The sequence below is a fragment of the Triturus cristatus genome, chromosome 3_1, assembly GCF_964204655.1.
Source record: "Triturus cristatus chromosome 3_1, aTriCri1.1, whole genome shotgun sequence".
NCBI lineage: Eukaryota > Metazoa > Chordata > Amphibia > Caudata > Salamandridae > Triturus > Triturus cristatus.
In genome coordinates, this window is record NC_140583.1 from 447,662,479 (window position 1) to 447,688,977 (window position 26,499).

Genomic DNA, 26,499 nt, shown 5'->3' on the forward strand with positions numbered 1-26,499 from the left:
AAAGTAAAATTGAGGCCTAGAACGTCAGACAATTTGATTGTTTAAGTCCTCTCCAAGGTGAAGCGGTTGAATTTGTCTCTGACATGTATCCTCTAGACCTGAATCATGGACAGTCGCGGAAAATGTTGAAACGACAGGCGTATTGTAAATCACTGCGTAGCCATTGCATAGTGACATTAATAATCTTGTTTTCCTTAAGTCTTTTAATAATTACTGCAAGTATATTGTTGCACATATATTACCCTATTGCCAGAAACGTTTACAATGTTACCGCAGAACATTCTTTTAGTGACCTACCGCCGCATGAATTGTCGTATAGACTTGCGCTGCGCAATAACACTTTCATTAGTATGTTACATCATTCCCATCAGACTAGTAATGCCACCAATTGTTGGGTGTGTGGCCGGCTCCCTCCCTATCAGAATTATGAAGGAGTCCTGCCATTCTTTCCACATCCGTTTACACATAATGGCTCCTGTGGAGCATGGTTTAGTTTAATCAATTCCATAGACTCAGACACAGCAGTTTACCAAGATCAGTGGGTATGGGGAAACCTGAACCTAGTTTTACTCAAGGTCTGCTACCCTGACAAGGAGGGTCGCCCCAAAAGAACAGGAACTGATCTAGAAAATGAAGTATATGGATTAGGTAATTTTACACCTAATCTCATGATTCTAAATGTCGTATCCGAAGTTGAACTAGTCTTACCCACCATGTCAGTATTCCCAGCGAAGGGTGAATTGTGTGTAAGAAAGGTTGGTTCCATACATATGGGCCATAGTAAATGCACTACTATAGTAGAATTCAGTGATCAAGGCAAATCTTCATTTAGAGCTTCTCGCCACTCCTACTTTATATGTGGTCAGACCGCATATATGCGTCTACCTCTAGATTGGGATGGTACCTGCTACATTGCATTCCTTTTGCCACCTGTTTTCCTAGCTCCTCCTGATTATTATAGAAATATTCATTTAGTACACAACAGAGAGCGGAGAGATCTCCCAATTGTCGATTACACTGAAACAGCATGGGGAAAATACACAGATTTCAATAAAGGCATCTTTCCCTATATAGGTACTGTTACTAATAGTAAGCTGATACGTAGATTAACTAGAACCCTTGAAGCAGTAGTGAACGAAACTATTTCCGCCTTAGGCAATTTAACAGAAGAGCAGTCTGCTATGCGGATTGTTGTGCTTCAAAATCGTCTTGTCCTTGACGTCATCCTGGCTGATAGGGGCGGAGCTTGTAGGGTCATCTGATCAAGCTGCTGCGTATTCATACCAGAAAATTCGCCATCAGTATATAAAGCCATAACTCGCCTTCATAAGATTGTAAACCAGATACACCAGAACCCAGGCACTTGGACTTGGTCCAGTTGGTTTTGGAGTGTGATATCAGCCTGGGGATGGAGAGTTCTATCCTTCCTAGGTATTGGCCTTCTCATACTATTCAGTTGCTGTCTATGTCTACAATGTGGACCAGCGATCTGTGGCCTGTGTGCCACATCGTGTATTCCACCACCAAGATCTCATTCGTCACGGAAGAAGAAAGAAGAACAAATGATGTTATACGAACAGATCAATGGATTAATGAAGATTGATATCTCTTGACGGGCAAGTAGGGGACAAGGAGGGAATGTGGAAATATGGATTTTTCTGGTCAGTTATGTCCCCTATCTTGGACCCCAACGGTTTTATGTGCATGTTACAAGTACATGTATATCCCCTCCAGTTTCCAGTCATGAAGACGCAAACACATGTGCGTCCACCGTCAACATGTCCTCTGTCAGATCCGCCATGAATAGGCCGGATATTCCATTCCTAAGTATGAAAAGCCACCGGCTTTATATGGTTCACCTATGCCATTTTACAGTCCAGGCAAGTAGGCCCTGATTTTGTCATCAAACTCCTCTTGCCTTCTGCCTCTGAAACCTCCAGTCTGAGCCTGCATCTGTGACCATGAACTTTGTCTCATTCTCTGCGCGGCTCACGAAGCCTGACATCAGCCTATTCTCTGCCAAGAACTGTATTTCACCTTCGAGTTATCTGCTCCCCCCTCAGCCGATGCATTCCTGTCCAGTAGTTTAAGTAAACATTCTTCCAGCTACCGAGCAAAAGGCCGGGCTTCTCTGTCTTTATACAAGTAATTCATAGCCCTGTTACCATGGAATATTTCTACCCCCTCGCATTTAGTGTAGACACTTAGACGCTTGTACACGCACACACAGTCAGTATAGAATAGATTCTGTCCGAGAGTCCTTCTTTTGTGGATAACATAGTTCTTTAAACATAGGATGTTAGATATGATTTGGGATTAGGTTGACTTGACCCCCCAGACTTCTTGTCTCCTCATGTAGAGCTAAATGTCAAGTCCCCTTCACCCCCTAGTTGCACGTCAATCACACGTCATGCTGCTGCGCGCGCATCTATGCCAAGTATTATCTTATAGATCCACCTATATATGACATCATAACCAATTATGTTCCTTTTTACTCCTTATTACACCCATTTTTGGTTACGCATATAAATCGTCATTTTCCTTATCAATTGTTACGCCTACTGCATTCGCTTCATTGTAATGTATGTACTATAAAAGTCATTTCTTGTCAATAAAGTATGTACTTCACTTCCTGAACCTCCGTGGTGATGGAACTTGGAGCAACCGATTATAATCGTTCATTGGAATAAAGCCCATTCCGAACCTCTAATACCACGGATTCTGCCTCTCATTTTACTGAGCTGTTTTATTATGTTTCCGTATCAAATTAAGTCCCGGTAAAGGAAAATTATTTACCACAACTGTACACAGCAGATAATCGATATCATAGCTATAGGGAAAGATTGAAATGCAATTCCCCCCAGCCTCCAAGACCAAGTCTTACTGATTGTTTGATGAGGGAATGCCAGAACTAGTTGCGGACTACCAGGAAACAGCCTGTGAATCATCACCTACTAACAAGTCTAATCAGAGGTTCCAACGTGTTGTCTAGAAGGAGCATGGAGAGCGGTAAGGAGGGAATCTGTAAAGCGGGATGTCCTGTGCTGAAATAACTAACCACAAGAGCCCTGATAAGGGGCAAAATAACAAAGGTGCCGGGAAGCAAACTGTTGAGTTCACTTTAACTACAGTTGCCAGGCACGATTGACTGATAGGAGTATTCTCTTTTGCTGCTACGTCTGCCTATAGTGCACTGGAAATGCTGATGCTTTCTTGTTTCGGTTGGTGAGTAACAGACGTACTTTCTTCTTGCTATGGCTTAGTCTCACCTTGAACTGTTGACTCAACCTCCAATACTCTGTCTGCCAGAACCACCAGCTGCGCTGTTGTGTAGCTAATTTTTGATATGACGTACACCCAGCATATAGTTTAACAGTTCTCACAGGTGAGTTTGTAGGATTGTAACACTTGGCAACCCTGCTGATGCAGACAGGACCCCTGCCTAAGGACCTCACTCTTGCAGTTGTTACACGCCGTGGTTTATGGGGATAATGCTTGTGAAAGAATTTAGTAAGTGGGAGCATCCGTGAAATTAACTGGTTCCCATGAGCGGCCCAAGACGTTTTACTCCTTCATTGCCACTAGGTACTGTAAGTTTATATTTATGAGAGTCTAGAATGGCATCATCCTCATACATTTAATGTACAATCTACTTGTAACTGGTGATGGAGGAGTTCTACCAATCTTTAATACTTTCTTAACTCTGGAAATGTGTACCGGTAGGTGTATTCGCCAACTGTCTGGTAGAGCAGGAGGAACTGTTACCGGACCCACAAGCTCAATAGCTCAATAGGACCCACAAAAGCAGGGGGTGAATGTAGGATGTGGGCCAGTGATGGACAGATTCTTGATTATAACTAGACCGTATCTTTCGCCTTATACTGAGAGCTGCGTAGTCTGTGTCTGTCTGCAAACATCTTGTAGTTAGCCTTAGCTTTTATTAAGGTTTGGACAGATGTCTTTTCTGCCTGGTGTATGGTCTGTAGAATTGTGTGCTCTGCAGTCACTCTGAATTAAGTCAATTCTTCTGACAAAGATGTGAAGGCAATAACTGTATGTACAAAAGAAAGGAGAGAATCCCATAACACTGCATGTAGGGAACATTGGGGCATTGTTCAAGGAATTGTTATGCTGTAGCTTCTGTCTCACCCAGTATGGATGCTTTGCCCACAGCTTGATAAAGTCTCCTGAGTGGACAGGAGTAGGGCAGCTCATGGTGGGGGTTGGCGGTGTGGCAACACAGGCTTGCTCATCCGGAGCAAGCCAGCATTCTTCTCCCTGTGGGTGAAGTGGTTCTGCAGGATGACTGCGCCACATATAAACAACCAACATTACTGTTTTTCCTCTGCTGGAATTGGGTTAAGGAAGAGCTTTATTCTCAATTAAAGGTGGCAGATGGGACCTAATGTTCTAAATAGTTTTTTTCACAAATCAAGATGAGGATCTAAGAATTGTGGGCTAGCTTCCTTTCTACCCACTTGACCAGGAGGAATTTCTCTGCACTTCAACGCTTTTAAAAAGTTATTTTTCATTGCATTCATTGCCCCTTGGTTATTTCTTCCAGGACTTTGGTTTTCCTGCTATCAAGTTCGCTGTAGCCGTCCCCTTGCCATTTCCAACATCCTTCCTTCAAACTGCATCTCTTCAGTATCTTATTTTTCAACCGTCAGACTTTTTTCTCAGTGCATCTCATTCTTGAAGGCACTTGCTGCTAGTGCTATCTAGTGTCATCAGTACAATGGCTGCCAGAAGCGGGTTCGCCCTTACCTCTGACAGACAGGAGCTGAGAAGATAGGGCCAGAAAGGTATTGTCAGTTCGACTGATCTGAATGGAAACTGTGTTTGGCCATCAGTCTTTTGATAGCTGGTTGACATGAAATATGCAGTACTTATCTTTTGTAGAAGTTCCTTTCAAAAGTGAATTGAATCCCCTCTTTCTGTTATTATAACGTCAGGGAGAACATATAAATACAAAATGCCTTTAAGGAAAATTAAGGCCAATTCAAGAGTAGTCTGGCGTTTAGCAAGAGGAACAGAATGTGAAGCCTTTGTCAGATAGTCCATCACCAACAGTTTTTCATCCAGTTTGAGAAGATCTACAATAAAGTCCATAGAGAGACGGCACCAGGGTTTATTTGGCATGGGAACTAGTTGTAGTGATCCTAATAGTTTGCTCTGCATCACTTTTGCTTGAGCATAGGTGATACATTTTATGTTGTGTTCCCTTATATCGTGATTTAACTGATGACACTATAAGTATTGTTTAACAAAATCACAGGTCTTTTATATTCCTGAATGACCTGACATGAGCATCACAGCAACAGAATAGAGGTTTCCTCTGTAGAGAACTTTCTGGAATGTATAGCTTGTCAGCATGCCACAACATATCTCCACCTTTTTACCTGTTCTTGGGATACTTCTGAATTTATTTTATGTCATTACAAGTGCATTTTTGGGCTGTGACTTTGGCCAAAAAGATGGTTGACTCATTCATTAAAGAAAGGTATGTGGCTAGGATCTTTAGGGGTTTTCGAGGAGGATTGACTTTATCTGAGGGAAAAGTGCATTGGCCTTACTATGCTGATTTCCAGGAAAATAGGTTGTATGGTAATGGAAAGGGGAAAAGAACAGAGACTAATGAGCGTGTCGTGGTTTCATGCATTTCACACATTTTAGAAGCCCAAGGCTTTTATGATCTGTTCAGTCAGTTATCTGCTGATCATCTCATTCTAATCGATGTCTACCTGTATTGAAGGTCTCCTTGATTGTCAGCTGTTCTTTGCTGTATTTTTTGTAATTCATCTATCCTCCCTTCAGGGTACATGTGTAGCATGTAATGGGATGTAGAGAGACTCTGATTGGGTGGTGCTGCGATAGAACAGCCCAATTGGAAAAGAGGATGGAACTGTCTGTATGATTATCTGGATAAGACAACAACTGTAGTAAATATATGTTTAAGAGTCAAATAGCCTTATTCTTGAAGTCTCCGCGAAAAAGTTATCATTTTCTTGGTTAACTGAGCCAGTGGAACTACTTTTACAGAGAAGTCTTCGATACAATGCATGTGGAAGTTGGGGAATCCCCCAAATCATTGGATTTCCTTTACATTTTGGGGATCAGGTGACTGCAGTCACTTCAATTGAATCGGTTTGGATGCACTGATTGGTAATCCGGAAGCCTTGGAATGTAACCTCTGGTACCAGAAACACATTTCTCTTCTTTAGCATATAGAAAGTGTTTTCCAAGTCTTTTCAAAACCTCTGTCATGTGTTTATAATGGTCCTTCAAAGCGGTGGAGAATATCCGTATGAGGCCAATGTAGCTGACTAGAGATGCGTCAAGAAGATCCATGAAATGTTAATGACATTTTGATACACGGCTGGGGCTCTACAAAGCCCAACATTCATTACCAGGTCCTCAAAGTGGGTCTTATCTCGTGTTAAAGAAGGTTTTCAATTCGCCCCCTCACAAATGCAAACTAAATCAGAAAGGACACTGTAGGTCTAGCTTAGTACCACAGACCCAAGAGCAGTTTGGTCCTTCGAATCAGACGAGGCTAGCCCACTATTCTAGTATTACACAAATATATATATACCTCAGGTGATTGTTCGTAGTAATCTTTTTCAATCATGACCAAGACAAACACATACGGGAGTGCAAGGTTCATCACTTTATTAATTAGTTTTGGAGAATTCTAACAGCGTTTTGTTATTATACATAGTGGCAAAATATTAATGTCATATTCAAAATCCGAGAAAACATTTAACCTATAGTGGAAAGTGTCATCAACGGGTATTTTCTGAGGATGCATGTTAGAAATGGGATCTCTGGTTGGCTAAGGCTTGCGCCAAAGCCGGGCAGAGACCACCACTCTAGTCAGGGCAAGGGAGTTACACGCCAAAGATAACCCCTGCTCACCACCTTGGTTGCTTGGCACGACCAGTCAGGCTTATCCCGGAGGCCATGTGTAAAGCGTTTGCGCACGCACACAGCACCCACATCCCAGGCACACTACAAAAGGAACTCCACACAAGGTTATATCAAAAATAGCCTTTGTATTCTCACAACACATTAGAATAGTATTCACATAATATACATTGTGCCACCTGGCACTAGGTCATATTTACAAGGGATTATTTACACCTGGCAGGGCCCACTGGACTACTGTCAGAACCATCACAAAGCGAACTTAGTAAAAGTAAGACATATCATAAGCATACAACCAGTAATCACTGATAACCACTGTACTCCGCATCAGCCTGTAACATAAACCACATTATGCACAGTATCACATTAGGCGCCAAAGACATTGTACTCCAACCTCATCAGTCTAACATATTAGACCTTAACCTCCTAAGCATCACTCACATTAGGGGAATACTCACAGTAGGAAATAATCTCACTGGCATAATCACATTACGCACCTAATCTCATCCCCAAATGCATTTAGAAGAATGAATCATTGTAGAGCATCACATTTCCTAATACCACATAAATCACTGACCCCCCTGGCCAACTGGCCTTCTCAAAGGGGCTCAAACGCCCTGTGTCCAGAATGTCAGGGCTGCTGCCTATGCAGCATAGTTTGCACGTGCGCTATTGCGCTGGGGCCGAGGAGTGCAACTCACTCCTATCTCTCCAATGCCCCTAAAGAACTGTGGCCTAAACGTTGCAGCTGCCCACTACTTGCTGGGCAGCTGTGAATCAAGTAGAGGCCTGGCACCTCTGTGCCGCCTGTCCCACTCAGGGACTCTGAATTAATTGTTCCCAATTCGCTGCCGCTGCCCGCACTGGTGCGGCGCAGCTGTGGCACTTTTCATCAAGGGGGCCCAGCATCTCTATGCCCTCTGGACCCCCCCCCAGGTGGCTCTAAACACATGCCACCATCGTTGGGGCGGCCCGCTCTCTGGCGGGACCCCCCAGGCACCAACAATGTGCCTCGATCTGCCCCAGGTCACTGGGGCCCTCTAGGGCTCTCTTATGCATAACAGAAACTGCCCCCAAGCGTTGGAGCGGCCCGCTGCCAGATGGGGCTGCTTAGTCTCTCTGTGCCTCTGTCGGCACCACACAACTCGAGCCCTCACTCACCGGCGCCGCTTGGGATCTCCTTGCTGGGACTTCACCTGTAGCCTGCGAGGCTCCGGACGGCTGGGGCTGCACGCGGGGCTCTCCTCACCAACACAGGAGCCCCGCTTCACTCTGGCAGCCTTCCCGTGTCTCAATCGATCTCCTCGGGACTCGCGGCGGGGGCAGGCACTGACAATGTGCCTCGGGCCCCCTCCGCTTCCATCACCACGGCTCCTCTCTCCAGCGGGGGCGTGCGCGGTGCTTCGCTCGAAAAACCGGAAGTCCCGCCCGCTGTCAGGCACCACGTTGTCTGACTTCCTCCCGGCCGTGGCGGTGATCTCTTTTGGCAAAAGGGCAGGGTGGGCACCCGCAAAGGCGGATAACGCGGGGTGGGCGCCCGCATAATTATTAAACATCAAGCGGCAATGTGAGGTGGGCACCCACTATTAAATGATCAAAATGAGCGTGTGGGCACCCGCCGAAAAAGCACCAAAAATGTGGGGAATCCCCACGTCGGGGTTCCCTCAAACTGCCGCTCCATGCTGCGAAGATCACGCTCTCGCTCTCCTTTCGGGAAAGTTGGGATAAAGCGCTCACAGTGCACAGAATACAGCAAAAAGGTCCTGAAGGGTCACAAGCAAAAGGGTCCCAAAAGTCCTTTAGGAACCAAGGGGGCAATGCAGGGCCCAGGGGGGCAAGCCCTCCTGGCAGCCCCTCCCTGGGCCCCAGCAGCAGCACGCCCCGGCAGGAACAACACACCAAGACTGAACATTTTCATGGGGTCACAGCCCCCATATTTTTATCAACATTTCCCTTTGTGTCACAGCACAGGACTGAGGGATACCAGTCAGAACTGGTATAAGGGGGATTTGGAGCTCTTTGTTTGCCAAGCTCCTCTTCCCCTTTGTCAGGTGGGGGCCCGCCATCAGGGGGGCGGAGCCAGCATTCACTAGGAAAGCACCATCCTATTCAGAGTCAGGGGATTACTCCTCCCACCACTCTTCCTCCAGGTGTGCCATTCAGCTCAGCACTGACTCACCCTGCCCCTTCTGAAGCCATCCACACCTCTCAGCTCCTGTCAATCACAAGCCATACATGCAATTCACATCAGGCAGGCAGATACATAGCACACAGAAATGCCAACTTCTAAAAGTGGCATTTCTCCACCAGTCACCATAAATCTGCGCACACCATTGTGCACCATTTATCCTCACGAGTTCATACATACTAAACTCGACCCTGCACTCCTCCCATACCAGGAATTACCATGGACACACTTATCCCCCATGCATTTCTATGGGAGGGCAGAACAATCTCACTACATGTACACAGAGAGGACACGCACTTTACACTGGGCCACAGTGCTAAAGTGCTCAGAGGCATACAACCACTACCACCATGTCAGAGCTTAAGGCAAAAGGTTCAGGGCTGAACCTGCCAAAAAGGGCCAAGTCCAATAATGCAAAACCAATCCAAGAAAGTAATCTAACTTTAAAAATGCATTTCCAGTTCTAATTGTTTCAGAGTTAGAAGCACGGTCAATGTCCATGAAAGAAAGTTTTTTTAAACTTTGCTTTAATCATTATATCAAGAGAGCGCAGTGGGCTACGGCTTACTTCCTTGGAAAACTTTAATCAATTAATGATTTTCCTTTAGAAGAGGTTTTCTCAGTGATTCCTCAGGGCCAGTACGCCTGTAAGAGGGTGTCAATGGGTTTCAACCCCAATACTTCGGAGGTCTCCTTAGGACCGGCAACTGGAGCACTTAAAACTTAATTCCCAGAAAATATATGGCAGATAATTCCTTAATTGTACTTGACGGATAGCGTGACTTTGCAATTGCGTGTCCGAAATTGGGAGAACCTCGATTGTAATGGTGGATTGAGTAAATGTTTAATAAAAAGAACTTTAAAAAACTGGGATTACCAAGTCACTTGCTCCGCTTCAGTATAACTTTCAGCTCAGTCAGTGCATGGCTTCTTGCTTCACTTACGTGGACTTGTCACAGACGTGTCAGCAGATGTAGTTAATAGGTCTGTATCTGGCCATCGACAGCCATTGGTCAACCTCCATCTATCTTTGTCTTGTCCCTTATTACTAGTCTGGTGAGTCCTTATGTCTCTTTCTGCGCAGCAGTGTTATGAACACTTCTAAAATTCTTGCTTTTAAATGCAACAATGTAAACAGTTTCCTGCCTCAGACCCTCCTGGAGATGGCTTGACTTGCATGTTATGCTTAGCGCAATGTGTGTCGGGTGTAAAATTATGACTCTGGACAGTTTTTGCCTTCTATTTCAGTCATGTTTGCCTCTCCATCATCACCAGATTTGTCCTTGAACATTTCATAATTATTGAGCATCTTCTCAACCGCTTTAATGAGGTCAATCAATCAAGTCGTGCTTGTTTAGCGCAGCTTATCTCCAGAGAAGGTATCCAGGCACTATGCTGCAGGTATCAGTCGACGAGTCAGGTCTTGAGTCCCTTCCTGAAGTGGGTCAGTGAGGGTGCAGTGCGGAGGTGGAGGGGAAGCGCATTCCAGGCTTTGGTGGAGATGTGGGAGGAGTGTCCTCAAAAGCGGCAGTGGCGGATGCGTGGTATCCATGCGAGGTGCATGGAGCAGAGATTCCTGGGAGGTCAGTGGACGTGCAGGTGACGATTCATGTAGGCAGGTCCTTAGTCATGGAGGGTTTTGTAGGCATCGGTCAGAAACTTGAAATGGCATCTCTTCTGGATGGGGAGCCAGTGGAGGTCCTTCAGGTGCTGGGTGAAGTGGGTCCTCTTGGGCAGGTTAAAAATCATTCTGGCGGCTGCATTCTGGAACGTCTGTAGTCTTTGCATGTGTTTGGTGGTGGTGCCTGCATAGAGTGCATTGCCATAGTCCAGTCGGCTGGTGATAAGGGCCTGAGTCATCGTTTTCCTGGTGCTGATGGGGAGTCACTTGAAACTGTGCAGAGCATGAGGAGCATGTGGAAGCAGACTGAGACAGCATTGATATGACGTTTCATGGAGAGTTCACTGTTGAGGATGATGCTGAGGTTGTGAACTTGGTCTTTTGGCGTGGGGGTGGGTCTGAGCTCTGCTGAACACCAGGAGTCATTTCAGAGGGCAGTGTGTCTGTCGAAGATCAGAAATTCAGTTTTGTCCATGTTGAGCTTCAGGTAGTTGTCCTTCATCCAGGCTGTGCAGTTCTTCATACAGTTGTGGAACTTGGTCTATGTCGAGTTGGAGTCCGCTGAGTGCGAGAGGACGAGTTAGGTATCATCAGCATAGGAGAAGATTTTGATGTCATGCAATCTGATGATGTCTGAGAGTGGAGTCATGTTGATGTTGAAGAGGGCTGGACTGAGGAGTAAGCCTTGGGGTATGCCGCAGATGGTGTGCTTGGGTTGTGAGGTGAAGGGAGAGAGGTGCAACCCTTGAGAAAGGATGCAATCTATCTGAGTGCATTGAATGTGATTCCAATCTGGCATAGTCGATCGACGAGTGTGTGGTGGGAGAGGGTGTTGAAAGGCACGGAGAGGTCTAGCAGGATCAGGGCGGCTGATTCTCCTCTGTCGAGTAGGGTGCAGATGCCGTCTGTTGCGTTGATCAGGGCTGCCTTGGTGGTGTGGTTGGCTCTAAAACCTGAAAAGTACAATCAGTAGACAGGCAGTCTGTCACACTCAGTTATTTATCTCCATATCTTCAGTCTATACAGAAATCAAACCTTTTTTACCTATTTATCCAACATTGGAAAAGACAATGGGGGGCGGGGGCGGGGGACTTTTCATTTAGTACTAAGGATTTCTCCACCATGAGTGCAGATAAATCTGCAGTCGAAAATGCTACTCAATGGTGGGAAGTAGGCATTCCACGGTGTGGTTTGCCTTGAAAGTTTAAGAAAGACCACAAACATGTACATTTATGTTAATTCCCAAACTGCGCTCGAGCTAATTTCCAACCTGAAAATAGTTGGAGTGTTTATCCAGCCAAGAGCTGGAGTAACTCCTCTCATGGCTTGGCTTGGTATAGATCACTTAACAGAGTTTTTGGTTGTATGGGCCCAGGTCTATCTCCATGGGAAACATTTTTTCCTGACAAAGAGATTAAAAAATGTGCAATCACACAGAGGGCTCCATTCCCCTTGTGCAGAAGTCTACTCTATGTAGAAATCCGCATAGGGGTATGCAAACTCTTGCAACATTTCACATGGCATTTCCAGTACTATGTCTGGAAATGCATGTCTTGCATAGGTTTTCAGGTACTACTGCAAATGTAAATAACAACAATTAGTAAATATGCACCTGGCTTTCTTTTATAGGTCCAAATTTACTCCATTTTCAGTAACTAGTTCTCATCTAAATTCACCCATGAGAATGTCATTGCAAAGCTGGCAACAACCACTAAGAGTATGCAACCTTGGAGAACTGAAATTCTCTAAGTATTAGACTGCTGCTCAATTGTAACATATAATAGACTGGGTGGGACCGAGTAATACAAGAAATCAAATGGACTAATTTGACTTAGCGTGTGGTGGTTAATAAGAGGTAGTGCATGAAGGAGAAGTGGATTGGCTGTTTTAAGAGGGACGTACAAAGGATTGACCGTTGTTACATGTGGGCGGGTGCAGTATGTTGCAGCATCTTTGGCGTTCTGTTTGCCCATCGATGGTGTTGAAACTTCGTCCTTTGGTTCAAAGTGGATAGGTACCTAGACTGAACCTATGACTTCACGCTTGTAAAGCATATACTTTAGTATTGAGCTACCTGGAGTAGGTTAAAGGTAGCCATGTCCTACCTTTATTCACATACATGACTGTTTGCTAATGACCACCTGTGCTTCTTGATAGAAGTGTGTGTGGAGCTGCTGGACCTGTGGAAACATTAAAAAAAAGTTTAAATAACATTTTTAATCATGAAAAATAATGCAGTTTTAAAACCAGGACAGTGACCCACACTGACACTGAAGGGAATACCTTTTATAGTAAACATGTACATGCCCCATTCTGTATGTTGAGTTGAAGCAAAAGGTGAATCATACTATAACAGACCAATGGATGTCTTCTTTATTCTATTTCTACCTTCATGCACGGACTCTGCACCAAAACATATCATTTGATGGCTGTTTGCAGATGCAAAAAGGGCAGGATTGGTGGTCTTTCACTGGTGACATTAAATCTTTGAACCTACTGCCTCTTCTCCCATGGGCAGGACTAAGTCTCATCACTTTCAGAAAACAACATAAGACTCACTTAATCACAACCATTGAATAACATCTGCTTTCTTTATGATGGTGTTTGATTACCTTGCACTGCTTCTGGTTACCATATTTTTACCACCAGGGCACTTTTTATTTAGGTATTTGTGTGCTCAATAAATAGAATACATACCATAGAATAACATGGATGAAGATAGCTGACCAAAAGCCACTTTATGTACATATGTATGTATTTTGCAGAATGTTCTTAAAAAAACAAAATGTTTTCCTTAACGCTAGACCGAAGAGGTTAAGAATCCTCCGAATTCAAGAAAAAAAGTGATAGAATTCCGCCCCCATTGAGTCTCATGACCAATCCTGCTCCCTACTACTCATACACTACACGTGTGTAAAATTATTTCAAGGAAGTTATGGGAAGACATTAAATAATAGGGAACATTAGACCATCTTTCTTCAAATTACTGTGATCGTATTCCGGGTTCTCTTATAAAGAACATCAGTTTATCTCTTGCCCCATTATTGGACTTTTCTTATCCATGGCATTTGGGTGTGCCCTAAAACAGAAAAGATCCTCCTTTAAAAAATAAAGCAGGACCTGATTAGCAAGACTAAACAACTTTAGACCAATAACAAATCCGCCTTTTTTGTGAATCTTATGTAAACTTGCTTAGCAGAGTAACTCGAACAATTCCTTGAATGAGTGTGGCCTGTTTGATGATCTACAATCTGGGTTAAAGTCAGGTTGTGGTATAAAAACAGCTTTCCTTCAAATTATTGAAGGTGTACTTCGTGTACTGGACAAGGGTGATTACTGTCTTCTAATTCTCCGGGACCTATCACAAGCTTTTAATAGGGTGGACCACAACACTCTCCTAAACATAATTGTTTAGAATGGTATAAATCACATGGTCTGGATCTCAATTTCCTCTTATCAAGAAAAACAACATAAACAAATTAAATTGTGCATTATTTTGTCTGACCTCTGTTCCGTTCTTCAGGAATACCTCAGGGTTCCATTCTATCGCCATGCCGGAGGAGGGATTCCTGTATCTCAAACATTGGGTATAATCAAACAACCCCCGTCATTGGTTGTATGGGCCTTTTTAAGTTAAAAAGGAGAATAAATAAGGAGCTATTATTTACATTAGTTATCCTAACAGTGCAGACCAGTTGGAGCTTCTCAGGGAAACGACAAAGAGAAGTGGAATGAATTTGAAAGGGATTTATTAACAAATTAATTCAAATCAATTAATATTTCACCAAGTATTTAAAATTTTAGCCATCAGTATTGCAGATTAAACAAATCTAAAAGTCAATATTTCAAAATAATATAAAAAAGCACATTGGTAAAAATTACAAATAGATTGCGGAATCTGCAGCAAGTGTGTTCCATGAAGAACAATCCCAAAGCTAAATTAAAGATGGTCAGGCAAGAATAGCATTTTATTTTAAGCAAAGTAAGGTAAAGTGTAAGCTTCAGAAAACCAAATGAAGTTTTCTGATGAGATCATAGGAATCCATAGGCATAAAGCCTTAGCACTCAGGCGATAGAGATTATCAGAGGCTGGCAGGGTCGTCTCAGCTTGAAGTCAGTAAGTATATCTTAGATCTGCCACACCCTAGTCTAGGAACACACGCTATTATAATTCAACAAAACTCTAATTGCAACATTGTATCTCATCTCTACTTTTAGGACGGAATCATGGGAGCAGGTAAATTCCCCAGTTTCTCACATCTTTATAACGGTTCATACACAACTATAGCCTTGATTTGATAATTTGCACAGAATCTTATGGTTCATGCAGCTCTCCCCACAATATGCGCTTCCTGGCACCTTCGTCTCCTCATGGAGAGAACCTTCCTGTCAGTTGTCTAATACATAACAAATGCCTATTCACTAGCTAACAGAAGGCTTCTGGACAATTTACAGCATCTGCAGAGGAGAGAAAGAGAAAAACATCTCATGAAACACACGACTACATGAATACATAAACAGGCCTATTAGCCCTAATGTGCAAAATCGGCATTCAAAATGGCATCAGTATTTAAGTTAACTTAATTCATTGCAACATGTTAACTTGAGTGTTTGCTTATAATGACTAATTAACATGTACGTGAAGGTTACCCCACTAGTTGATGTGTCCTTCTTGGAAAGCTCTAAAAGACATTCAATCCTGAATGAAATAAAACTAAACCCCTTCAAATTCATTGTTCTACTGATACTCTCCCAACCCTGCCCCAGCTCAGACCCAGTCCATCATTGGCTGGACTCACTCACTGTATGGACTTCAAGGCGTCTATCATTAAAGACATTAAAAGATTAAGTGTCATGCCAGACAAAAATCTAAATTTATGCATTCACAAAAACTCCATAAGCAAATAAAGTGCGCTACCAACTTAATCTTCTCCGATGCATAAACAACGTCAGTCCCAGAATCAGACTTTAAAATGGTGGTACAATTCTAAATTCTCTGGAGACTTGTCTACAAAAGTCATCTTTGTATAATTTCCCAAGACAGAACTTGTGCCTTTGAAGACAGCTCTACATGCTAGACTGGTCTCAGAAGTGAATTACTTAAAGCATATTACTCCTGTGTTCATCAACCCATGGAGGCTGTGGGGCATCTTCAAAACGCCCTTTATCACTCACAAAACCACAACCTCGACCACATGAAAACGCCAGTCAATAAATTGACCACTAAGATGGTAGCTGTGCGCTTCTGGCTGCTCCGACTCCATACTCCTAGAATCCCCTGTGTGGATGAAACAAGGGACCGCACAGCAATCGTTCTCGAGCACCTCTCCAAAGATCTGAAGCTCTAAACTCCAATAATCAGAGCAAATGATTCATTTGAGACACTTAAAATAAACTGAAACACCTTCTCTGCCAACAGGAATTTCAGGCAGGTCCTCTCACGTGAGTAACCAAAGGTCTTTTGCCACAGACGTTTCTGTTATGATGAAAGTCGTGATGTGTATATATGACTATCTGCATTTTATCATGTTGGTTCCATTGCTGATTCGGAAGGTGAAACTGCAAACGCACAGATGGTCTTTCATGGCAAACATACCTTGTTTTCAGATGAACTATTCACAGTGGTGCCCAGCGGTTTACTCTAGCTAGATACGTTGTTTTTACGCACCACTCAGTGTGATACGCGCCATACGAAACCCCAAAATTAAATCGAAGTAAATATGGTGAAAATATGTTTTATAAAGCAACCAATGTTATTGCGTTTGCAGAATGACGTATTGTAAGCGGTAAAGTAAACAATAGCAAATGGGCTTCTTGCTCTAATCCTTGCATTCAGCGTCCGAAGAGTTTGTGAGGTCATATCTGACAGGACCTGAGAAGAGAAGTAGTTATTACCAAAGGCGTTGAGCGTGGCTGTGTTGAATCATAAACTGCCAAGAGCTTTCAGTGGTCCCTGAATGTGCTGTGCTGGATATTGCCCTTTGGCACCCTCGATTACTTAAGCTATACAGTTGTGACTTTCCATGCCTTTTCCGCTCTATCTTTCCGCTCTGTCGTTCCATATAGTTATCATTTTTTTCATCCACAGATAATCAACGAATTGAGAGTATCCGAAATAATGGAAACAAAGAACGGACCTCGATGCCGCCAGAAGAAACTTTCCATCGCACAAAAATGGCACGATTTCTATCATGCCCCCATTGTCAAATTTTGGTTTAATGCGGTACGTAATATGTGGTTTTTGCGGGCTCGGAGGCATATTTGACAAGATGAATGCAACTGTTGCCACCTCTGCAGTGATTAAGTCAGACACTTGATAACTGGGTTGAACTGAACTCAGTACACACTGCGTTCTGTATTATAATAGCGTCACGTTCGTTTGTGTTTTTGCTGTTTCTGGAGTAAGATCTTTAGAAGAACTCCCTCATTTTGCCATCTCGAGGGGTTTTAAACCAAGAATTCATGCACTGCCAACAAAATATTGTAATACATGTAAATGAAATATTCGCAAACACATTGAAAATAAGATGTGGCAGCACTAATACAGTCACTCATAAGCAGCGTGTTACATAGTTACATTTTAAAAAGGAATTTACTGTTGACTTGTTTTTACCAACCTCCCACATGACGTCATCACACAGTCTTCCTATGAGACATGAACTCGATTATGAGTGCTCGAAGGGACAGTTTATACTTACTTTACTTATAACTCGGTCAGAGTTTAATGAGAGGGCTGGTTATATTTATCGCCTTCTGCAAGATAAACTTTGCAAAATGGACCATTCATATTTTGCAAATGTCTGCAACAATCTGCATGTCCAGATATCCATCTGACCTTTCCCCATTAAGTATCGGCACGTTTGACGACGAAAGTTACAGTGGCAAAAAATCTGGAGGTGCATTCTTTGACGCACCCGGTAGTTACGGGTTGTAATACACATAATGTCAAATGTAATTCGTTCGTTCGTTCGTTTAACTTTATTTCGACTGTGTAGCCATAAAAGCAGAATACAAGAAAATAAATAACAAACACATTTGTATATACATAACCATAACCATAATCCAGAAATTAATTAATTTACCATGTAGCGGGGCAAACAAAATATAATCATATACGAGAGCTTTATCGCGTTTAAGATCATAAATACAATTATTAAATTAGCTAAAATCTAGACACTAAAATATTTTAAAACTACGAGGATCAGTGCATCTGAGATTCTATACAGGATAAGGCTTATCAGAAATATGTGATCTAACATTACAATTTATAACCAGACCGTTTCCGAATAAGGTACACATTAAATAAAAATCTACTTGTACCAAATACCACAAGTTGCGAGGTATTAGACTTGATTATGCGTTCTGCTTCTTTATAGGATCTTACCCCCATATTTTTGCATAGAGGTTTGATCCAACAATTTCTCGGTTTTTTATAGGCCGGGCAGAAGAAGAGTAGATGGACATCGTCTTCTTTTGCCCCCAGAGCGCAGAGAGTGCATATATCAGAACCATTTTTCTCCCCCCACCTACATGTGGTTGCAGCGGTCTGTAAGATCCCATATCTAAATTGCAAATACAATGTTTTTGCTAAAGGAGGGCCTATCTCGTCCATAAATTGCTCAAAGGAAGGGATATCTTTTCTGGTCAAAAATTTCTGGGTTAGTGAGCCAATCGAAGAACTATATAGTACGTCAAAGTTGACATAAGACCAGAATGAATCCTTTACGAGTTTTTTAGAGGAATAAGACATGTTTTGGGGAGCATCCCATAGGTGGGAGAGCCCTAACCTCTCATACCACTTGAAAATATGTTTTAACCAGGGTATTTTCATATGACCATCAAGCTGGAATATTTCAATCAAACCACTCTTGTAATCACCCAACTCCGAGGTTTTCCATAACCTTACCCAATACAACAAGGGTCTTAGTATAGCTTGATAATCAGTACTTTTAAGATTGATATCAAGAAACACTGGTACTAAAGGGGTTCTAGTCGGAATTTTGAGCAACCTACGTATGAAGTGGTTTTCTACCTTTTCAAAATTGTTTTTACAGCTGCATCCCCAAAGCTCGGCTCCGTAGAGGGCCGCCGATTGCGCCTTTGCTTTAAAAACCTTGATTGCCGGCGTAATTGCTTTAGAGTGGCTTGCACCGTGCACTTTTAATATGGGAAGTGAATTCTGTTTAAAGGTCAGGTTGCTTTTTTCCAACTGACCTTTCCATGTAAGGTTGTTATCCAGCATTAATCCCAAGTAATTAAAACTATCCACATGTTCCAATTTTTGATTTTCTAAGAACAGGTTTTTCCTAAATGACTTTTGTGGTTTGATGGACATAAATTTAGTTTTAGTTGGGTTTATTTCTAGGCCCTTCTTCACACAATAGCTTTGGAAGGAATACACCAATTTTTGTAAACCCCTCGGAGTTTGTGAAATAAGAATGGTATCATCAGCAAACAATAAGGATGTAATCACCTCACCACCTAGCTTTGGGGAATCATGGTCACTATTACTTAAATAACTGGGAATGTCATTGACATATAGCGAGAAGAGTGTGCATTCTTTGACGCACCCGATAGTTACGGGTTGTAATACACATAATGTCAAATGTAATTGCGATCCCTGTGCAAACATATGCGTGCGTATGCAGGCTTCTGCAATTACCAGGTATTTGTAATGGAGGACCTAGCCATTCCATTCGGTTGCTCTCAATGTTTTGGCCGGAGCGCTTCTCGAAGTTTAATTTGTGACTGCAAAAAAGCCAACAACTGACACCTCACTCCTGAGGTGCGTCCGAGGATGTCCTGCGACCAATCCCTCCGACGGTGCGAGTCTATCCACATTTGAAAACTGTGGTAAACAAGCATTTGCAATGCAAATAGGTCTCGCATTTGTAAGTTAGAGCTATTGACATTGTAAATGGCAATGTTTTTTACCTACACATTTTATTTTTGGAGTGAATGTATGTAGTGTGCAAAATCCCTTGGAAAGGTCCTGCACTTCGTAATAAATATATTGAAAAAGACGCAAAGTGTGGATTGTGATAACAATTGCTTGGCACGTACCTCATGGGTGAGGTGTCGCCACACATGCACACCGTGGTGCTTTACTAATGCGAAACTCATTAATAAAAGTAGTACTTACAGACTAACCAACGCGATCGGGATCGAAGCATGTGAATCCGAATCCCGGCTTCACTTGCATTTTCTAAACTATTTGACTCACTCTCCTGCGTCTTGGTTATCCCTCAAACACTGGGAGGCAATGAAGTTTGCCAAGGGGGCGGGGCGCAGTGGGGCTTCAGGGGCACATGAAAATGTATTCATTGCCTAGTTGTCTAAGGTCGCCCGGTGCTATTAGTTAAAAGTGTGCAGATTTCATTAAGATATTAAGAGTACTTAACTCGCATCTATGAGAAAATCGACATTAGCTAAACAAAATGCCAGAATTAGTGTCAGTTTTCACAGTGTTCTAGACAGTAGTGGTTGCTTAGTTTCATTGCATTAATTTTTGTATTTACTCTTTTACACAGCATCCAAAGTAGGTTACCTAACCCCAAAGCCCAGAGTTGTTAAATGACCCATAGAAGGAAGTGTTTTACAGTTGAGCAAATGTGTCCAAATGTAATTTTGGTAGTGCCATGGAATGATCAGCCAATGAGGTACTCGATGAGCAGGTATTTAACTACACGCTCAAAACGTACGGTATTGTGGCTGTTGTTTGTTTGTACACAGCCACCTCTCTGAATGTGTTTATCAACACAGAGCTTCATCTACCAGACAATGCTCACAGAGGGGCGACTAAAGCACAAAACAAAATGTATTCATTTATCCTGAGTGTGAAGGCACCTGGAAGGCTTAGGGGCCCGCCCGGAGAGGCTAGGGATCCCTGCGCTTCTACGGACTCTGCCGTGCATGGATAGTTCTGAGGATTCACTGGAATGCAACATTCACTGCATAATAAAAAAAAAAATCTCTACTTGTGGAAATCAATGGGAAGCTGTTTGTTGCCTAAACTGTAATAGAAGAACAGTCAGACTAAATGGATGGTTTGTTCAATGTTCCAATGGGCAGTATAAGGCCCCCAATTTTTTCAGCAGGTGAAATAGGAGTCCATAGATGTGCCCTAGAATGAGGTGCCAGAGTACCTCCATGCTCACTCAAAAACTGTTGGACATGGGTATTTGTTTGCTCCATAATTCTGTTTAAGAAACACATCATCCACAAAATGTTGTTAGTAATCAATAGGCAACAAATTGCAATATTAACTTTACATCCAATTAAAGTTGAAATTGGAGGCTTGACTTGTATTAGGAGGCTGCCTTATATGCACTTTTGTTGTGATCTGTATGCTTGCACTCAGGATTGGGCTACCCTACCACTGATTCTCAGCAGCACAGTTGTTGCACTTGTGAAGGGACATCACAACAGCCTTGCTGTGCTGCATGGCCATGTTTTTCAGAATCACTGGAAGTGGAGTCATCTGATGGAACAGTACCAACTAAAAAATAACTTATAGAGTGTGATTCATGATATCATCCTTTTCCTCAGATGCAGTCCTAAGTATCAACACCGGCCTCTAAGCTCTCGTTCATTATCTGCTGTATGGTGTCTCATTGATCGACTGCTGCCCAGGCCTTGTCTGTTTCCTATCTAAAACATTTGTCGTCACATTTATTTATTTGAAAGGTTTTATATAGCGCTGGCTAGACCGGAAGGTATCAGAGCGCTTTACATGAGCAGTAGCAATCAAGAGAAGCAATTGTTCAGGGTAAACAAAACAAGCAAGTACATATACAATTAAATTAAAAGGGGGCAAAAAGCACTTTAGATGAGCAGAAGCAATCAAGAAAAGCAATTGTTCAGGGTAATCAAAACAAGCAAGTACAACTCATATTACGTTAAGGGGGGCAAATTCAGGGCGAATCACAGGTTATATACATAAAAAAATAAGCTGGGGGTAACAACTCCGAGCAGAGAATCGACAGGGAAGAACAAATTGTCGGGGCAGGGGGTAAGGGTAGGAGAAGGGGAGGTGACGAGCAAAAGGGGGTAGGGATAGGGCAAACATACTGTGTGATAGGTAGAATGCAGAGGTTCTCAAAGAAAAGTATATGCACTGCGAATGCTGGAAAGTGTCTGTGATCTGAGCAGAAAATGAGAATGCAATGCAGTGCAAGTGAGGGGGCTACCACAGCATTAGCAGCAGAAAAACGCTGAAAGCAACCAATTAATTTAAATGTAACTGGATCAGGATGAAGCCGTCATATACAGACACAAATCCCCTACAAAGGAAGATAAAGAAACAAAACTACTGCAGCTTGCAACCACACACTTTAAAAAGGCAAACTGAGATGTAATTATAACAACAGTACTCAAAGCAGCAACCAAGCAAAACTGTACAAATGATGATTGTGATCGAACAACAGAAAACAATTAGGGCACAAGCTCCCATGTACTTTCAAAAAAGGATTACAATTCATAGGCAAAAGTAACCTGACAAGAGAGTTTGGTCACACTTTATATTTGCCCTTGGGTGCTGGGGTTGGGGGTGGGGGGGTAAGACCCCAAAGCCCAGAGCACAAAATGATGGCTGTCTGGCCACAATCCTGAAACAGAAATCCTTCCTGGAAGGGCACTATCGCAAAGGGAGACTTTCCCTTTCCAGTGCTATCCTTTGTATGATGTAATTCATCAGGGGATTTGCACGGAGCCCCGAGTGAAAGCAGAGAAACTCCAAGATGGCTGCCACTGTTTATCATTCACAGGGGGCGCTGATCAGGGGAACCAGTTCCTGATCAGCTCCCCTAAGGAACAGAAAAGGCTCAAAATGAATTATCCCATGCGGTGTTGGCCCCTTTATCATGGCCTCCACCCCCAATATTTAGTGGTTGCAATCCCTGAGTAGGAATCCGTCCTAGAGGGGTAGAGTTGGAAAGGGGTGAGTGCCCCCTTTCCAGAGGTTCTCTTCATGTGAATAAAGTCAACCCAGGTCCAGCACAACATCCCAGTCCCAAGGACACAAAAAATGTGTGGCCACTATTTTCCTTTCCTTGGGGAGGGTAAGCTTATTGCTCACCCACGAAGGAAAAATGCTCAAAATGATTTATCCCCCATGAGGGGGGTTAGTGCCCATACCGAGGGGCGTCTGAGCCCCACGCCATTCAAACACTTCCCTGTTGTGGTGCTTTCCTGCTTGAGGACCATGGTGCTGACCAGAAACCCACCAGGAAGAGGCAATGTTCGAGATATCCCTCCTGACATGGGCAGCGAGTCGCCTGTTTCCAGCAGCTACACTGTTCGGTGCATCAATGATGTCAGAATGCGCCTGGTGTGCTGACATCATTGTGCGAGGGAGGGGACACGTGCTGGAGGCAAACACAGAAGGGCTTCTGCATCAGCCTCTGATGAAACCCCAAGTGGTGAAGCCTGTGGTGCAAGCACCACAGCTTTCCCCAGGAGTATGAGCTTTTTAAGTCCTCCACACAGGGTAAGTAATGTGGAAGATGTGAATGGCTCATCTTCTGCGCTCAAAGGTGGGGAAGGGGATAAATATTTAGCCCTGATCAACCTTTTCCCAAGGTTTTATGCTTTGTGAAAGTCTTGAAGTGAGGATATTACGATGATATGAATGATATTGTTACAAACAAATGTAATGCACTTTATTTCTCCTTCTTGTAGTTGGCATATTTGGGATTCCTGATGCTGTATACCTATGTAGTTCTTGTAAAAATGGAGGATTTACCATCTGTACAAGAATGGTTTGTTATTGTCTACATTTTCACAACTGCAGTTGAGAAGATTCGTGAGGTACTGTAAAACATTATCTTTCTTTTTGTGGAAATGCATTCACCAATTCACAGTTGCACATGTGAAATTGATGTTAATAATTCAAAGAAGGCATTTGGCTCTGAATCATCTATTTATTTTTACACCTGTCTAGGCAAAAAGGACTGCTCTTTTGTTGTTCTATTTTAACAGAATGAATACAGAGCAATGTTATTACATTTTGGCCTGAAATAGATAAATATGGGCCTCGTGTAGTAAACACTGGTCACAAAAGTACAGGTCGCAATTTGAAACCAATAATTTTGTGAGCACTGTGGTGTCTTGCAAACCAACCAATGTACTGATAGGTCAGTTCCTAAAAAAAAAAATCCTAGTGGATCGCAATTCTACCTCATGAACAATAAAGAGATACGTCACAATTTGCAGCCTACTTTGATTCGCGGCCTGCTGGTCTCAGCAGACTGTCTGTGATTGCTTTGTAATAAAGCAGTTTCATTTTTAAAATGCAGACCGTGGGGGTGTGGCCAAGATGGCGACGGAGTAGGACGTGTCTTTGAGTCCCTCCGCCGCCGCGATTACATAGCTTCGAATAAGCTTCTTCCCGGAGCCCTCCTGACCGCATTGGAGCTTGGGCGGAACCTCCGGTGGCCCGGGAGGTACTCTGGTGCTGGTGACGGTCCCGCTGACGTAGCGGGGGCCACCTGGTGACGGCGAGGCCTGTGGCGGAGCCGGAAAGCGCAAGCCGGGGAGCTCGAGTTGAGCTGCGGCTGGAGGCGGAGCCCTCTACGGCGGTGTGGGGACGACCCCGCTGACGGCGGAGTCCGGATCGACGCGCGCGGCAGATGACCTGGCACCCCGGCGAGAGTGGAATGATCGGCTGAGCCTCCGGGAGCCCACACACACCAAGCACACAGACTGGGCTCGGTGGATGGCCGATCGGCGGCACCGCGCTTCTAGCGAGAGACCTGGGCCCCGCTGGAACTCGCGGCCTGCACGAGGCGGCGCCCGGGGAACACCTGCCTGGATCTGCGCGGCTCCCGAGGTGAGGGGCTGACAATTGACCCGGCGGTAGCCTAGACGGGGGCTGGACCCAACATCCCCCCCCCCAGTCCGGAGTGGGACGCTTCGGGCGCTGGAACCACGAGGCTGCGACAGTAGGGCGCTCGGACCGGGGTGGAGGAGGAGCCATAGGGGCCCCGTGGCGTGCGCGGATTTGGAGGGACTCTCGTTGATATCCTGCCGGGGACCTCCTTTGCGCTTTGCCCCCATCTTTAAGGCCCGGGGCCTGTGGACTGATGGCGCGGGGGAGCCTGGGGCTGGGATTCCTGGAATGACCCCGAATCTTGCAGCCAGATAGAGCTAGTGCCGGGAGGCCACCGAAGAGAATGAGGGCGCCCTGAACAGTAGCCCTACGCACCACAGTGTACCAGTGGAGAGCCCAGGCGCGTTGGGGACCACCGACCCAAACAGGAGTGAGCGCGGCCACCGCAGGCGATCTGGGTTGGAGTGGCCTGGAGGAGAGTCCATAGCCCTGGTGGCGGCTGGGAGCGACAGAGAGGGGAACGCTCCATGGGGTGGATCCCCTGGGTGCACATTCACATCCTCTATTGGCCAGACGCATCTGTTGCAGGTGATCTGGGTGCGGTGGTCAGTGGGCAGTCTACACCGGCCCTTTGGGATCCTCACAGCGCCGGGAGACCTGTGGAGGGAGGCCAGCCCGGCGGGACACAGTCAGACGCACGGTGTCGCTACCTACCTGAGAGCCTGCGAGCTCGGTTGCCATCGTCCTGGGCACGATGTCCAACAAGTCCTCCAGAGGAAGGTCCGGCAAAGAGGGGTCGCAAAGGAGTGCGCAGCCGCCGACACCTCCCGGACCGAGCGTCTCTCCCCGGCAGCGAGATGATGAAGCGCCGGCCACTAAGGCCTTTATGCTAGAGCTCTTCACCGCGATCAAGGAGGACATCTTGGAACTCCGTTCCCAGCTCGCCTCGGATCTCAAGGAGGTGAGGAGAGAGGTGGATGGCATCGGCGAACGGGTGGCGACGCTGGAGGAACACGATTTGGGGCTGGCGGAGGATGTGCATCAGCTCCAACAAGATATGCTGCGGCTGACGGAGCAGAACCTGGACCTCCAGGCCCATGCGGAGGACCTAGAAAACCGGTCCCGCCGGAACAACATCCGCATTCGAGTGGCTCCCTGGGACGGTGAGGCAGGAGATCTGCGTGGCTACGTGGAAGCCCTCTTCCTACAGATTCTTGACGAAGATGAACTGCGGGAGGTCAAAATGGACAGGGTTCATAGAGTGGGTCTGCCGAGGGGAGCGGGGGCTCCACCTCCGGACATCCTGGTCTGTGTTCAGGACTTTCAGCTCAAGGAGCGTGTCCTTCGGAAATCGAGGGCTATCGCCGATCTGCGGTTCAGAGAGCACCGTCCCCAACTGTTTCAGGATCTAGCGGCATCGACGCTCCAGAAGAGGCGCGCCTTTAAACCGGTGACGACCTACCTACGCGATCACATGGTGGCGTATTCCTGGGGCCATCCCTTTTGCCTCATCTTCCGGTGGCAAAATAGACTGGTTCAGCTCAGTTCCATGCAGGCGGCCAAAGAGCTCCTTGGATTGAACAGCGCGGCCCCCTCTCCGCGGGAGGGTCGATCGCCATCGCGGCGCCGACGGCACTCCTCCTCCTGGTATAGAGTGGGGCGGCCCGCAGCGCAGAATAGACCTGATCCCACGGCCAGCCAGCGAGAAAGAAGCGGGGCAGTGGCCTCAGTGGTAAATGTGACGGTGGTCCCACCACAAGACAGCTCATCAGCGGCTTGAGGGCCGACGGGAGGCTGCCAAGCGACGGAGGGACCCCCCCTCCGTGAAGGTACCATGGGTGACTATGTACTTTTGGGGAAGACGCCCCGGGCTCGAGAGCAGATGGAACACTGACTGCCACAAGGGAGTCTGCTCTCGGAGGGTCTCAACACTGG

At 44.9% G+C, this 26,499-nt stretch overlaps 1 protein-coding gene across 4 annotated transcripts in view; it reads left to right on the plus strand.

Moving 5' to 3' along the window:
* Positions 1-26,499, plus strand: part of LOC146860386 (transient receptor potential cation channel subfamily M member 7-like) — a 1,286,036-nt gene that overhangs the window by 785,147 nt on the left and 474,390 nt on the right. For all 4 annotated transcript variants that reach the window (XM_085644245.1, XM_085644247.1, XM_085644246.1 and 1 more), the window contains 2 exons: positions 16,825-16,959; positions 23,415-23,543. In XM_085644245.1, coding sequence (XP_085500371.1) covers positions 16,825-16,959; positions 23,415-23,543 — 264 coding nt within the window. The remainder of the gene's footprint in view (positions 1-16,824; positions 16,960-23,414; positions 23,544-26,499) is intronic.